The 14,664-nt window shown below is 40.4% G+C and overlaps 1 protein-coding gene across 1 annotated transcript in view; it reads right to left on the bottom strand.

The window, feature by feature from the left end:
- The window catches only part of GRIN3A (glutamate receptor, ionotropic, N-methyl-D-aspartate 3A), a 76,101-nt gene that overhangs the window by 34,821 nt on the left and 26,616 nt on the right, over positions 1–14,664 (bottom strand). Inside the window, exons 3-4 of the mRNA XM_014952011.1 lie at positions 9,963–10,567; positions 3,125–4,172 (exon numbers count right to left, since the gene is read on the bottom strand). Coding sequence (XP_014807497.1) covers positions 3,125–4,172; positions 9,963–10,567 — 1,653 coding nt within the window. The remainder of the gene's footprint in view (positions 1–3,124; positions 4,173–9,962; positions 10,568–14,664) is intronic.

Here is a 14,664-nt window from a genome sequence, read left to right as displayed (position 1 = left end):
TTCTTACATGGAAAACACATATTAGGTTTCCAAGAACTTAATCTCCTGCCTCTCATTGCTTGCCTTCTGCTCTGGTTTGTCTTGCCTCACTGGCTGCTTCACCTTTCAGCACCGTGATGATATTTCTTTATTCCCTTATTTCTACTTCTACATCATTAGTGCATTTAAAGGTCTAACTGAGATATCTCTAATTCCATATTCCGCTTTGTCTTGTGATTAGTGGTTGTACAGCAACTTGTTTTCTTTTGATTTCAGATGAAAATGTTGTACCTTCGAGGCTTCAGCAACATGAGAGACCATGTTTCCTTTGCTGAACTGCAAAAAGCAACTGCTAAAACACTGTACTGCTTGGTAAATTAAACATCACTGGTGTAACATGAATGTGCCTAGAAAGGCAGATGCTATTTGTTCAGGATATATCTAACCTTGTCTTTTTTTTTTATTCAGAAGAGAGAGCATGGATATTCCTGGGAATACTGCCTTTAGATACCAGGTTTCCAATCTTGCAAAAAAAAAAAAATAAAAAAATCCCAACTTGTCTTCTTTCCTGACTGTTTGCAATCTCAGATGGGATTTACCGTTTGTGGCTGCCAGCCTGAAGAAATGATATGTCTGACTTTGCCTCAAGAAGGTTGCTCCTCTATTTTGGGCTTTGTTTTTTAAATACATTTCAAAAGCACAGTACAAGGACATATGTATCCTGAGAGCAGCAGGAGAATGTTTAAAAGTATATTAAAAAGATTATTTCTGCATCTTGCTGCCTTCTTTTTGAAATGTCTGTACCACTGAAAAGAAAGAGGTAGGCAGATCTGGAAAAAAAACCCCATAAAAATCTGTAAATCATATAAAAACCCTTTAAGTAACTAACCAAAAAGTGGTGTATGTACCTCTGCAACTATTGCACTCCAAACATTTCCTAAACCTAAGCTTTGAGTCTTAGAGACAACTTTGAAAGGGCACAGCTGAGGCTTTGTGTGAGAAAAGGTTAAACTAGTCCGTTTTCTATTGTAAGTACTCTTACGGAGGAAGACTTTGGAGGCAAATGATTGAATGAAGTAAACAAAACTATTTTGTATTTGACACAATGGCAAGCAATACCCTTCCATAAAATCTAGCTTGTCGTACTTCCCATGTTGGAAACCGGTAACTACTCAGAAGCTGAGATCTAGTCCATGCAGCAGAGAAGTGCCTGTCTAGGAAAGGCCAGTAATGCTACTGATTTAATGGGATAACTGAGGTTACTAACCATGAGCCATCAGTGTTTCTGATCAGCACTAAGACCTGTGTTTGCAGCACATGATATGCTTCAAGACTCTATGCTCAATTTTGTAAATCAACAGCCGAGCTGTACAGCGCAGCTTTAGAATAATTTCATTTTCTTGCAGTTGCAGGAATTTCCTAATACCTGTTTTAGGAACTCCATGTGTGGTCACAATAATGATGCAGAAAAATACCATGTAAGCTGATGCAATTTGATTTGATGGATTAGGTGATGCCCAGGCAAAGACTAGAGGACTAACCTCATTTTCAAGCCAATATTATGGCTCACACAACAATCAATGACTGTAACACAGATATGCCTGGAGCCAGGGAAATTCAGCCAAAAGCTCTCCTTTGCTTAATCAGAATGCTCTGAATAAAACAAATACATGATTCCTGGGCTTTTGTAGCTTAAATTTATGAAGTTATCGATGTAGTATTTATGTTTTGTTTTTTTTTTCTGGGAGGGGAAGAATGATTATTAGTAGAAATTTGCTTTAAGCCATAAATCAATTTTAGAGTGCCTCAGGCTAACCATAAAAAGTATTGTTCTTTGCTCAAAATATTTTTAATAGAAACAATCTAGATAACGTTGGATGAAATGAGTCAGAAGTCGCACTCACAAAGTCAAAGCTGTATGGTTGTTAGTCTGAATGCAAGGTTTACTAACATAACAGATGGAGCCTTTGCTGTCTGGAGGGACATATGTAACCTTTATTTACATAATTTACAAAAGCAAAATAAATGTTCAGTTCTCGAGTTCTAAAAATGACTTTTTCCAGTGGTATTATGTTGCATCAGTTCAGTCACCTGAGACAAATTAATGGTGGGTGGTTTCAAAGCTATATGCCAGCACATATGAGTATAAAACTGTGGACAATACAATCACACCTTCACTGGAGAAAATGCCAAGCAAACATGGAAAATTTGCTGTTGCCACCCTGTGCCCTAGGGTGACTGTCAGACTCATGTCACCTGCAGCCATGTATTCTCTCTACAACCCATTCTGTAGGTATGTTTTCGTGATCATTACTACTTAGTGGCAAATAAAACCAGAATAGTCTTATAAAATGACTGGACTTAAATTCAAACTGACAATCCCTTCATCTCCCCTTGGGAGTGGGGGAGAGAGTGGGTGGAGGTGGCCCTGCTTCTACATTTTTCCTTGCTTTACCAAAAAGTACTAGGAAGTCTGAGCTATTTGCAGATGGGTTGTCTACAACATAATTCATCCCCTCCCATGACAGTTCTGCAACAGAAACAACACTGCAAATCAAATGTTTGACTACTTGTAAAGTGAATTCCACGGTTTTGATGCAGAAGGTAGGATTTTTCAAAAGATTTCAGTTCTGCTCGATTTGATTTGGCATTCGTGGGGAATTTTGTCAGTGACGCCTTTGTAAGCACTGCTATGGCCTGTGAAAAACTTGCAAAATCCTACCTGGAACATCAGTGGTTTTATCTTCATGCTGTGGGGTTGCTTTGTTTGAATAGGTCTCAGGAAGACACAAGTCATCCGATTGATCAAAACAGCTACAGCCAAAGGGACTTCAGAACTGAAACCTAAGCCTTAATCTGCACGCAGAAGCCACTTTTCTTCTCTGCAGTGGGCAACACCAAAATCCTTCACCTTCTTCCTCACCCTCAGTCTTTGAAATCCCCCCTATGATTGCATGGATGTTTAAAGATCCTCTCTCACTGAACTTTCCTACTGAAGTGCCGCCAGATGGCAACTAATTGTAGTGCAACTGCTGTTTTCCACACAGATTGCTTTCTGATTTTATTAGAAACCATAAATTATGCAGCAGCGAATTTTGACTGGGAAGAAGAAAAGGCTGAGTTAATAACAACAGACATGCTTTACCTTTGGGTCGTGTATTCCAGAAAGCTCTTCATAGATCTTCTCTCCTACCATGACAGCAGCGAGGTTGGCTGTGTATGTGGACAAACAAAACAGACAGAAGATAGCCCAGAGATTCATTAAAAACCTTCCAGTCCAGCACTTGGGGGGTTTGATGGCAGCTGTTCTTCCAAACAAGATAGCATAGCAGACGTTCAGGGCAGAGGAGAAAGAGAAGACTTTGTTCCTATTCCTTCCCTTGGGGGTCATTCCAAAAGGACTTTTCCACTCATATAAGGTGAGGAATATAGCTGTGATGTGGAGAGCAACAAATATCCCCAGCCACATAGTCCAGTGAAGTGGCCACATAAAGGCTCCAATAGGAGCTGCTGTGTCTTTGGTCCTCACCAAGATGCCCAGGCTGGTTGAAAAGAAAGGGCTGGTGAAATCAATCACTTGGCTGCGGGCAGTGTTAATGCTAAAGGATGTCACTGCCATGTGAGCTGTGCCAGCAAGAAGGTCTCCCACCAGCCCTGTCCAGTGGCCGTTCTTCCAGGCTCCGTATTTTCCATCACCAACAATGTACAAGTCAAAATCAAAATTCATATCCTCAGCTAGCTTCTCCAGCAGGTCAATGCAATAGCCATAGCAGCACTTCTTCAGCTCAATGGGAACGGTGTCGTTCCCTCCTTGAAGGGTTTCAAATAGGCTATCCAGCACGGCTGAATCATTGGTCAAAGGATCCAGGCACAGCTGCCCTGCTGGGCAAAGACCTTCATCATCCACATCTCTTGTAAAGACAAATGGATGCTCAATGAGAGTCACCACTCTGAGGTGCAGCCGGGTAGGGTGTTGCATGTGATTTTTATGTCTCTGGGCCTGTTCTGGCCATATCCCATAGTCCATGATTATCTTTCCTTCTTGCCAGCTCCCCAGACGAGTCCACATCGGGTTCCCGACAGGATCGTGCTGCAGATTCCAGATGAAAAAGTTGTTTTCTGAGCTGATGATGGAGGAGCCTTTCACCTTAATGTGGCCACTGAGACCGTCAAAAGTTGTGTTGGCTAAAAACCTGTTGGAGGGAAAAGGCAGAGTAATCAGAAGCAAACAACTGAAGTCATCATGGTAAAGCATATGCAAGCATCATGATGTTATGTTTCAGAGATTGAGGATGCTGTTGAACACCTGGATTATTAGTAGCTTTCTTGTGGCATGATGAACAAGCCACTTAATTTGGGAATGCTCTTCTACATACCTTATCTAATGTAAATGAAAACTCTTCAGGAAAGATACTCTTTTCATTTGCTAGAAAAAATGAAAGAACAGCATTTTTTTCAGTTACCTTTGCTCATAAACCAATGAAACATAGGTTAGTTGTAAGCTGAACTCACCAGATCTGTAGTCAGTTTCCTAGATAAAAATATGTATGAAAATGCAAGAGTGGAAAATATGTATGAAATGTCCTTCCAAGAAAAATCCTGTAATCTCAGTAAGATCTAGCTTACATAAGAGAGGCTACTGAAGTGCTGTCAACAGCTTTCACGCACTCTGAAGTGAACCAATCTGGACTCAAAAATGCAAATTTGGCATTGGTAAATCACTGTTAGCCACTTCAGAATCAAGGAAAGGACTCAGTGAAAGATGGTTGCCCTAGGACAGGGCAATTCTTAACAACAACAAAAAGTTTCTTAAAATATCTGCAACAGTAATGTTCTTTAAAGTACAATTTTGACATTTGGCAGATCTCATGAAGAGTGCCAGTTTTGCACTGCACATTTTGCATGGAGATTTCCGGGCTTTTAACTGTTCCAGATACTCACAATAAAGGTAAGTATTTCCTTTGTATTGAGTGGCAATGTTTGCTAGTAGTTGTCTTCCCTGTATGTTGAATTCAGCTTCTGGTAAGTAATTATCGCAGTGGTTAAAATGACCTGGATAAAGGCACAGGGAACTGAGCAGGAAATAGGTGTTACAGGGAGATAATCCTTTTTACTGTAAACACCATAACCAGCTGAACTGCACTCTGGCAGTAAGAATGCTGTTATGCACTTTGCAGGAGCTGTAGAGGGACCCTAAGACTGTATAAGTCTTAGCATGGTGATTCCATTAAAAACAATTGAGTGAAATTGCTGCTAATATAGTCTAAGGTAACTCAGACACATATTTTTCAGTGAGACACATTCAGAAGACAGACAATTCAGCTGTCACAGTAGAATAAAAAACCTCATATTTGTTCTGGCAATTGGGTGAGAGCTAGTATTGAAAGACGTATAAAGGCTACAGCTGTCATTCCGGCCTCAATAAGCAAGACATAAACTTTAAGCAATGCTAATTGTTTATCAATAGTTGGAGCAGATAAAAAATAACCTTAAATTGATTTGAAAAGGCTAAATTCACAGCAAGTGTGTGTGTGTACATAATTCTGCCTGGTCTCTACCCTTTGTTTTGATTACTTCTGATGATTTTTGATGGAGTTTTAGCAGGTAAAACTCTGGGCTGTGTATATCTCAAGATGGTATCAGTTTTTGTCGTCAGCAAATGGTAAATTTAAAAAACTAAATAATATAGTTTTGAGTGTGGTTGTGTGTGTGACAGTCTTCTCTGAGATGGCTTCAAAATTCTTCTTATGCAGTCTATTTTGAGCAGGTTGAATTTGGAGAAAGAGGATACAGCCAATACTGTTAAAAGTAACTGACCTGTCCATGTGTTAACCCGGGCCTGAAAATTACACCTAAAAACACACACAGGTGTTAATAAATGGGACAGATGCATACATGTGGTTCTCATTTTTAAAAAGTTTTACTACGTAGTCTAGTGTTAGCTAAATGATACTGCAACTTCATTAATCAGTCCTAACCCTGTGTTCCATATTTGATGGTGTACTTGCATATTTGTGTATGTAAACACTACCAACACAAAATTTATAGGGGAAGGTAATCTTTAGCACTAAAAAAAGGTTTATGTGCCCATAAACTTATCTGTTTTTTATCTCACCTTCTCAGTCTTTGTAAAAAATTGTGCAACTTCTTACTTACAAGCCTTGCTGGGCTTTTATGCTGAAGCCATCTCTGTGACAATAGCAGCAAAACCACTGCATGTTTAGAAGGATTTGTATGCAAACTTCTGAAAAAATTGTCAAAGTGTGGAAAACGGTGTTAACAGTTCACAAAATGCCCAAACTGAGGGAGACAAGTCCTCAGATGGAATAAACTCGCCAAGTTCTGATGAATTTGGCCCCATGTTGCTACAACAGCCTGACTTGGATATGAGAACACTGCAGACCAGGTGCTTTGGGAGTGGAGGAAGCTATGGAATAATGCATTAGATTTATTTTCTGCACCTAGAACGAGAACAGTGGAATTTATGCACTGTGTTCTCTGACTTTCACTGTAGAAATAAGTGTGCCCATGAGGGTGAATCGAGCCCTCTGTACCTGTCCCTGTGGCTGAATTGTGTTAGAAGCAGTTACTTGAGAGATTTAGTAGCGTTTAAATGTACAACTTCGCTACCTTACAGAGTTAGTGGCTTACTTTTGCAGCTGATTTGCATGTTCCATATTTTTGGTGGTGACAGAACATTAATCAAAATAAATGAGGGGAACCATGTGGGAGATAGATTCTAACAACACTTTGGTTTACAGGCGAGTGCCTCTGGCTGCTAGTCTTTTGCATACGCCGTATGCGGCACTAGTGAAACCCGTGCCAGGGACTTCACGTAAAAAACCCCCTCTCTCAGTAGCTTCAGGAAACAGAGAAGAGGATCTGACTGCATAATTTAAGCCAGCAATCTCTAGCGTGAATCTCTGGGAATTACAAGTGCAGAGTATTGCACTTGTCTGGCAGCGTCTGAGCAGTATCTTTCCAGCAGGGATTTGTATGGAAAGACGATGGGTACAGACTTCAGAAGCTGAAGGGCCAGATAGTCAAGGCTGGCAGCTGAATGAACTTCCTTGATGTTATGTCAATATGTGCGAGCTGATGATCACACCAATAGGCTGTGATAGCTGTATTTAACAGCATCACCTCAGTTTGATCAATGAGTCCAAAGTGTGTCGTTTGCTTGTTCCAGCTTTATTTGTTTTTCATGTGTTTGTTGTAAGAACTGCTCATTAGAGCGTTAGCAGCACTACCATACTCCAACAGTGACACCTTTGTAGGACCTTTAAAAATAATTTAATTAAATTATCTCATTTTCTTTCAGGCTTGGTGGCTTGGTAATTCCACATCTTTCTTGGGAAGTTTACCAGAGGCAAGAACTAGAATGGACAAGCAAATAACAGGCACAAACTTGGACAGAAGAAGTTCCATCTGAACGTGAGGAGGGACTTCTTTACTGTGAGGGTGGCAGAGCACTGGAAGAGGCTGCCCAGAGAGGTGGTGGAGTCTCCTTCTCTGGAGACATTCAAAAGCTGCCTGGACACGTTCCTGTGCAACCTGCTGTAGGGGAACCTGCTCTGGCAGGGGGTTGGACTAGATGATCTCCAGAAATCCCTTCTGACCCCATATGATTCTATGATTCTGTGAAATAGGAGGCTGCTGAAATTACCCGAGAAGCAGAGTTAAAGCTGCAAGACTAGTTAATTCTGTAAGACTAACTAAAGCTATAAGCCAAGACGAGGCTCTGAATTTTTAATGCCTTGTTCCGTCAACCAGGATGCTCCCACGAGCAGTCAGGAATAGATCAGGGACTCAATCCCATTGCAAGAGGGATGTACGGGTGGAGACTGACAACAGTGTAGTCTCCAGCGGTTTGTACATCCATATCCATGTCCATGTCCATATCCAGACACATAAAAGCATGCTTTGCCACCGACCAGATCTCGGTCTTGCTCACAATCCTTACTCTCCTCCTGGGTGGCATTTAATGTGCCTGCACAGCTGATGTACGAGCTGGTGATGGAAGCTCAGGTGTCAGCTGTGGCAGCTCGTGGGAACACTGTTTAACCACACTCTGCAGTCGAGGGAGGCAAAGCTCCCTGCCACCCTGCCTTCTCCATCCTGCAGCTCCGGGGCTACGTGTCAAGGCAGATGGGTTCATTCAGACAGAAGAACGCCCACAGCAGCCAACACTCAATGAAGCAGCAGGTAGGTTTCCTCTTTGGAGGCACGCCGCTTGCCTAGAAGCACTCGAGGCTGGCCATAATTAAGCCATTCACCAGTGGCATTCACTGCAATGGATGAGGCTGGCCGTAATTAAGCCACTCACCGGTGGCTTCACACCTGAGAAATTACAGGTGCCACTCAGAGTTAACAGCCATGCTGCTAACACCTCCCTTCTGGCCATCAGGTGTCTGTCTCACTTATACACTATAAAAGCAGCTGCAGCGATTCAGGACAGGGGTTTACCTAACCTGTTAATTTGTCTTCAACAGGGTCCACAAGCAGATGCCTAGGGAAAACGCAGGATAAATGTATGACCCTTTTTTTCTTTCCCATAGTACCTTTACCGAGATGATGGGACAAGAAATCTCATAGACGTGAAATTGCATATTGCCTCCCAAAATATAACAGAAGCTACAGGAGTCACGGTTCATGAAAGAACTAGTAGCTTTCTGTAGGAAGTAATGATGAAGAAATATTTTGCAGGAATACATTTAAGAGCTTTAATTTTGCTTTCTTATTTCTTTGTCCCTTCTTTAACCTTCTAAAAGTCTGTTCGTAAAACTACTGTCCTCAAACATTTGTTACTTTAAGAAGCCTGTTGCTGAGTTTTGTTTTTCAGGGACTTAGGTAACATCTAGTCAAAATACCCAGAATAATGAGACAAAATTAATAATATCAATTAGTAATTATCAATAATTAATATCAATTAATAATAAGTCAGTGGGGATATTGCAAGCCAGTGCAGTATTTACTCCCAAGCCTTTTTTCACTCTTTGGAAACAGAGGGTTTTTGACCCCAAAGCTATGGACAAGTGCTGACTAAGGAAGTGGTAAGGTCTCAAAAGGGTTGTGCTTCGAGCAGTGCTGCTACATTGCTGTGGAAACACACCTCAGATATAATTTCAAAAAAAGCTACAAACATACAAAAATCTTCAAGAACTGTTATCCTAACTCCATTCAACAAAATCTGTAGGCTGAAAATCAGGTGTAATGGGGCAAAAACATGCAACAGTCACTGGGTGTAAACCAGCTGATGAATTCACACACTGCGCATGGAACTTTTTGTTTGCTTTCAAAAGGAACCATGCAATTTTTCCTCTCATGTGTTAAATACCAGAACATATTTAGACATGAAACCTCAAGGGGTTTTGGGAGTAACTCCAGTGTGGTGACATGCAGTGGTCTACAGGAACAGCGTTAGCAGAAGCTGAACGAGGAGCCTTCCACAGCAAGCTACAGGGAGCACTTTGTAGTTTTAAGCGCTCTCACCAGCAGAAGTGGCCTATGAGGTGGTCAAGGTCCATCTTTTTTGTTTCTTTTCTGTGGAATCACACTAGCGAGGGCTATGCATCTGCTTTTATACTCTCTGATGGCTTTGGCAGAGCAAATATTCTTACTGTGTTTTGTATTCTCTCAGGTTTCTCAAATTACCAGAAAATCTGACAATAGCCCTGATTTCTCCTTCTTACATGCATAAACATAAATACAAGATACTTTCAGAGCACAGTCTGTAGCCTAGCCTATATTTACTATATGATCTCTACTGTGGAACAGTGTCTTCTTCCACAACTGGCTTAATCTCCCTCTGTGGCTAAGTTAAAAGTTTTATTATTTGCCCAGAAGTAACGAAGCAAGAGGAAATACTGAAACAAATGCACATACCACCACGATAGCTAAGCCACTGAGAATGGTGGGGACTGGGAGAAAAATTATTTCTCTTGTATATCAAATTTTAGCTTAAAAAAAGAAAACCAACTTACTTTGACAAATACTGCCCTGAAGTCATATTCCTTTCATCTGTGTCCATACAATTCATTGTACTTGGAATAAGAGCTAGTTCAGGTTGGATCATGGTGGCTGCTGCTACAGCTCTTGCCACCAGCTCCATTGCATCCTGTACGTAATGCTCAAAGACTGCCTGAGTTGTCTTGCCATGAGCGATGAGACCGAGTGGCAAACCTTCTGTCCTCAGTTCTTCCACGTTCTGTGAATCCCCAATAATCCAGTGAAGTTCTGGAGGCATCACACCAAACTGGGTGGTTATTTCAAAAATCCTCCGTGTTTTTTCCATGTCGCATCCAAACATGACCATGGTAGACGTCGTGTCTTTGATGCTCTCCAGGTGAAACTGTAAGTAGTTCACAAGGTCACTGGTTGAAGTGAGGTTTGCTGTGATGTTTATAATGGATCCCAGGTGGAACTTGGAGCTTTGTTGTGTGAGGAAGAGAAAATCTGTGATGTTCCACTCCTCCTGGCATAGCATCAGGCTGAAATTATACCAGTTGTTCATTGCAAGGATTGAGAAAGTGACATCAGCATCAGAACTCAGTGAGTTTTCTAAACTCATCTGCAGGTGAAGGGGATTCTGTAGTTAAAAATATGAAATACAACCAATCAGAAATATGCTGGACCCAAAGTTAATAAGTTTGCTTAACTTTTACTCAGTCATTTACTTCAAAGTCATCACCTGTCAACCAAAAGAACTGTGTAAGAAACAGGAAAACTTATACCCACTCAGCTTAAATGGGCTGTGACTCATGGGCTTCCTCAGATAGAGTTTGAGTCAACTTCAGTAGTCACTAATGAGCCTGTTTCCAAGAATTTGTATTTCTTTCCTTTTGGATTTCTTGGCATTCTCAAGCAAGGACTTCCCTGCTGTCCTAACAGAGGTATGAGAAGGTATGCTCTTACTGTTCAGATTCAGCCCTGGCGTTAATGTTCAAATTCAATGGATGCTGACAAGTTCTTCGGGAAAAAAAGAAGAGGCTTCAGGTCTTTTTATTCTCTCTTTTTTTTTTGGCACTTGGGGGCTTTTTTTACACAGAGAGATGAGTAACCCAACTAAACATATCACAGTCTACAATCAATACGCATCACATAGTGCCAGTAAAACATAAGAAGATGAATTCTTTGATAAAGGAAAAGTCATGGAAGGCACAAGAGGCTACGGTATGCAGACCATGATTTCTGAGATGGAAAATATTTGATAAATAACCACTCCATATTCATCTTTCCAATGTCATTGATGATATAACAGAACTTAACCCATTACGTTTCCCAACACCACTGCCCCTGACTTTATCTATTCCAGAAAAGGAGGAAGGATGTGAGGCTAATTCATCTGTTCTCTTAAAGCAAATATTTCCTCCTTTCTTATTATTTGATCCATTAATACTTTTCTCTTACTCTTATTCCTCCCCCTTCCCTGGTCCCAAAAATAAAATTAAAACAGATTTGATATGGAAGAAAAAAAATTAAAGAATCCAAGTGATTTCTGGCACTTTGCTATGAAATAATTCTCTGCTCTAACAAAATGTTTCTACCAGGCCTTCAACTAGCACATGTTCCAACTTTTGGGTTCCGCTGAGAACTTGGCAGTTTTCAGTGTAGCTTTGCTAAAAAAGTTATTTTACTTTACACTGGCATTTGATTCTAGCCATGACACTTTTCAAAAAATGTGACTTATGATGTCTGTTTCAGTGTGTCTTTTGGTTTGAGAGATCTTTGTTGACTTTATGTCAATGTTTTCTGTCCTCATGCCCCCTCAAATTGTATCTTACCCTACACAGGTATCTGAATTTTATCTTTCTATTCATTAAGTTACTAAACACTTAAGATCTGTTTTTCATTCTCTTACATTTTCAGTAGTTAACATGTATTATATGTAAGAGAAATTGAACCTTTGCTGTGCTAAAAGTTGGCATAAACTGCTGTCATTTTAAATTAATAGTATTTCACTTTTCATTATAGGCTTCAGTTTGTATGGATCTTAGAAATGCCCTTCTGTAGTTGGAATAATACAATGGATCACTCAATTTGCACTATTTTTACTAAAATAAAACCCTGGGCTCTCCAAGACAGATTTGAGTGGTGGAATGAGAAAAAACAAACAAACAAACAAAACCAACCTGAAGAGCTAAGCACCATTTATAAGCAGCATGCTTTCATTGTGTTAATTTGTAGTTACATGGACTCATCATCTGTTTTCCAGAGCAGATCATTTAAATTCAGAGCCTGATAAAGAGAATACTGAAATTGAAGATGCTCTTGGCAATATTTGTTATCTCTTGGTTTTGGTACCTGTGGCCTTTTTTCACACAGACACACAAACTAGCTAATTAAATAGACCACTGTCCACAATCGATGCACATCATGTACTGCCAATAAGACACAAGAGGATTGACTCTTTGATAAAGGACAAGTTACTGGATGCACGAGAAGCTGCAGTGTGCAAACTCTGTGAGTTCTATGCTGGAAAACATTGCCCGCTAATTTAAACACATGATTAGTTCTGAAAAAAAAATGTATTGTGTGTAATATCTGGGTTTAAGGAGCTGATTTGAATAAATTAGTCTCTGCAAACTGAATCAGACCAAACCTTTCTTCCTGAGGTTAAGAGAGCATCAGGTAAATTAACCCTAGTTTGTCTCTCACTGCAAATAGAAGGGAGTAGAAAGAATTTTCCTTGTGTCCTCTCTAAGGTCAAGTAAAAGTATCAAAATTTTTTACACAATGATCCACCTCCACCAGCAAAACTTTGCAAGTCTATTGTCTTAGTTACTTTGAGTGTTAGAGAAAAAATTAGTTATACAGTATATATAGAACATTTTGCATACATAAATGACAGCACAGAACCTGACCCCGCCTGTACAAGGAAGAGCAAATGCCTTCAGTATATTCAGAAATTTAACATCCCAAGCACAGCACTAGAGTTATTATGGTATAGGCGCAGGTATAAAATAAAATCTATTGAATATAGAAAAGCAACCATGTGCTGAGGAGTGACAGAAGTTAGCAGTAACAGCTGTGTCCGTAGTGTTGAATAAAACAGCCTCTGGAAACAAACTTGAGCAATTTTGCTGCTAAATTTGTCCTTGGTCTGGTTTTGGCCCGTGCCAGTTATCCTTCTCATACCATGGACTGGGAGTTTGGCTCCTGGCAGATTTTGGGGATCACTCCCAGCAGGCAGCATGGGTAAGACTACATGAGAACTGGCTCTCCATCTCACCCAGATCTTTGAAGACCACTGGGTCCTCATGCTAAACCCAGAGCATATGCAGTTTCACATATTCAAGACTGCTTTTTCTTGTCTACAGCACAGTTCTTCCAGTATGAAAACACTTTAAGCTGCTAGAGATACACAAAAGGTAAAAATTACACCTTAGGGTCACTGCCCATTACACTGAGCAAACACAGCACCAAGCACACATAGGCCAGAGAATGTGAAACTCTGCCTCAGGGCCAGAAAACGGGACGTAATTTTACTCATCAGTGCAGGTGAAGGCAGTTTCCACCTGACTTGGCATTCTCAGGTTCAGGGTCTCCCACAGTGCTGCAGCTACAGGCTTAGTCCTCAGGAGCTCTAGCAGTGGCCCCCGTCTTATGTGCGATATACTTGGATGTGTCAATGTGGTCCAACAGACTGTTCTGGTGTTGAGACGCTGCTCCTTCGCTGAAGATGGATTTGGGATAACCTGGCATAGACTGAGCCTGCGTTTGAAAGTGCTTCTTGGTGTGAAACCATCTGTGCTTCAGCTGTCACTTTCAAAAGCCCACAGGTGCAGCTACATGAGCACTTAGCACCACTGTGATTTATTAGTTGCTAAATTCCCTGTTAATGTGCTTCAAATGTAAACATTCAGCCTGAAAATGCCGCAAACCCAGTCTCTTTTCTTTATTAAGTGTATTGGGATTGCAAATCCCTCTTCAGAATTTTTCTGATACAGTAATATACATAAGATTCAGTCACTAGGTGTTTGTCTTCTGCTAAACTTTCAGTTAATTGCCCACCATGCAAACACCCCTGCAGAGGCTTGGGAGGAACAGCAAGTAATGTTTGCTTTGGGACTCAAGGAAGGGGATCCCTGATGGACCATGTTTCACAGCTCAACCAAGAAGAACTCTTGTACTCACCTACTTTATTGGTTTTATATTCAAAAGAAGATCCTCCCGCCTGTCAGTGTTCTACAGGAATTCGGACACTGCCCTTAATAACTTTTTTAACTTTTGGTCAGTACTGAAGTGGTCAGGCAGTTGCACTAGATGATCGTTGTAGGTCCCCTCCAACTTAAATATTATCATAGAATCAAAGAATTCTATTCTATTCTATAGGGATGTGGAGATGTTTGGAGATGTTTGGATTTAACACCTTCTTAATTTTATTTTCAGGTTCATTTGTAGAATGCAGCTGAACATATAGGCCCTGAATATACCTTGATATTACAGTGTTCTTAATGCTTTTAAATATTTTAATTGAGTTTTTGTTTTTTTTTTTTTAAATAAACAATTGCTGCTTTTTAATGAGGAACTTCTGAAAATTGTTTATTTGGTCATTTCAGTAGCAATCACTGACACTGCATAATTTCACAGAAAAGGCTTCTGACAACTTAAATGATAGATTACATTTGTATAACTTTGTACTTATCATGGAACAGGATATTTATGAGATAGTATCATTGTATT

The sequence above is a fragment of the Calidris pugnax genome, unplaced genomic scaffold (genome assembly GCF_001431845.1).
Source record: "Calidris pugnax isolate Ruff unplaced genomic scaffold, ASM143184v1 scaffold216, whole genome shotgun sequence".
NCBI lineage: Eukaryota > Metazoa > Chordata > Aves > Charadriiformes > Scolopacidae > Calidris > Calidris pugnax.
This window is presented reverse-complemented; position numbering and strand designations above follow the sequence as displayed.